This window comes from Poecilia reticulata, linkage group LG2 (genome assembly GCF_000633615.1).
Source record: "Poecilia reticulata strain Guanapo linkage group LG2, Guppy_female_1.0+MT, whole genome shotgun sequence".
Taxonomy (NCBI): domain Eukaryota; kingdom Metazoa; phylum Chordata; class Actinopteri; order Cyprinodontiformes; family Poeciliidae; genus Poecilia; species Poecilia reticulata.
Window position 1 is genome coordinate 46,246,911 of NC_024332.1, and position 1,486 is coordinate 46,248,396.

At 41.9% G+C, this 1,486-nt stretch overlaps 1 protein-coding gene across 1 annotated transcript in view; it reads left to right on the forward strand.

The window, feature by feature from the left end:
* Positions 1 to 371: 371 nt before the first annotated feature.
* Positions 372 to 1,486, forward strand: part of LOC108166940 (uncharacterized) — a 6,300-nt gene continuing 5,185 nt past the window's right edge. The window contains exon 1 of the mRNA XM_017308888.1: positions 372 to 974. Within this exon, the coding sequence (XP_017164377.1) occupies positions 540 to 974 (435 nt within the window). The 5' untranslated portion in view covers positions 372 to 539. The remainder of the gene's footprint in view (positions 975 to 1,486) is intronic.

The window sequence follows — 1,486 nt, forward strand, 5'->3', positions numbered from 1 at the left end:
GATTATAGAATCAGTAAATTAATCTGTAGATTATTATAACTGAGCCTCAAATACAAACTTTCTGCATCAACAGGCTCCTGTCTGACCTTTGACCTGTTCATTTCGAAGCTGCTTATGCTGATCCATGTTAGAAATGTTAAATTAAAACCTGAACTTTCTCTGAAGCGGTTCTGAAGTCCTTKCCGGCGCCGGCGCAGCAGAACCRACCCGTAATCTGGAAATAAAAACCACGGGAAGGATTTCAGAGCTGATCAGGACTGGCGCTCTCCTGATGAGGAACATGGCCGCCGTCATGTGACCAGAGGAAGAAAACATGGCCGCCTTTCAGTTTGGTCCTCTGCAGAGCTCTGGACTTTTGAACCCGACCTCTCTGCAGAAACGCCGTAATTCATCATGGACGCTCACACGCCTCCCGCTCTCTTCACACGCCGACTTCAGCCGAAAACCCTAAACCCTTATACTCTAAATTTAACGCTTTTTACAGGACAGGCGGTGCGGTCAGGGCCCGGTTTGAGTCCACTGATCTCTTAATCGTTTTCATGWGGCTTCATGTTCTTTCAGGGGTCCAGGAAACGGGACGTCCAGTTACCATGGCAACTGCTTCCTGGTGGTTAGCTYGGCGTCTTTATGCTGAYGAGGCCTCRGGGATTTCTGGGAAATCAAATATATTTTTATGCATTTTGGCCTTTAATTCACTTAAACTCTGCTTAATATCACTAAAAATAAATATGAATAAAAACGTYGACCAAAGAGATTTGAGAATTCTCCTTATTTGTGTCTGCAAGAGGGAAATGGAGACCAAAGGTTCAGAGGTCAGAGCACCAAACACCGTGACGACCGTTTGGCCCTGCAGTGGAGGAAAGATGGCCGCCGACAGAGAGCTGCTGATTTCTACGTTGGTTCAGCTTTACAAACCCAACTCTGAKACTTTGAGTCCCAAATCAGAGGAATATGACTGTATGAATAATATGGCTGTAAGTTAACGGTTTTTAATAGTTTCTACATGCTGCAGGTTTACATGAATGAAACGGAGAGGAACGACGACCACAGCATTTATTTAACCAACTAACTTTTACAGTGTACTATGTCAATGCTTTATGCTACTTTCTACCATAAATCTTGTCTACTTTTCTCAACAACTTAAACACATTCCCACCCGTCACTTAGATGAAGAAAACTCCGGTAAATTGTGTTAATCAGGATTAATAAACTGCTTTTAAAGCTTTACTGCTCTGACTGACTTTAACTTAATGATCAAAAATACAATTACGAGACAAATATAGAATTTAAAATGACATTGTTCCAACTTTAACYTCTGAATTCCCGCGCTTGATGAACAAAGAATAGTTTCTCTACCTCACTTTACTCTCAGCTACTTTATAAAATAAACTGAATGTTATTCAAACCAAAACAAAACTGGAGTTAATCCTGAACCTCGGCTGATAAAAATCAATGCTGTTAGCAGGAAGGTGAACGGAAACCGCGT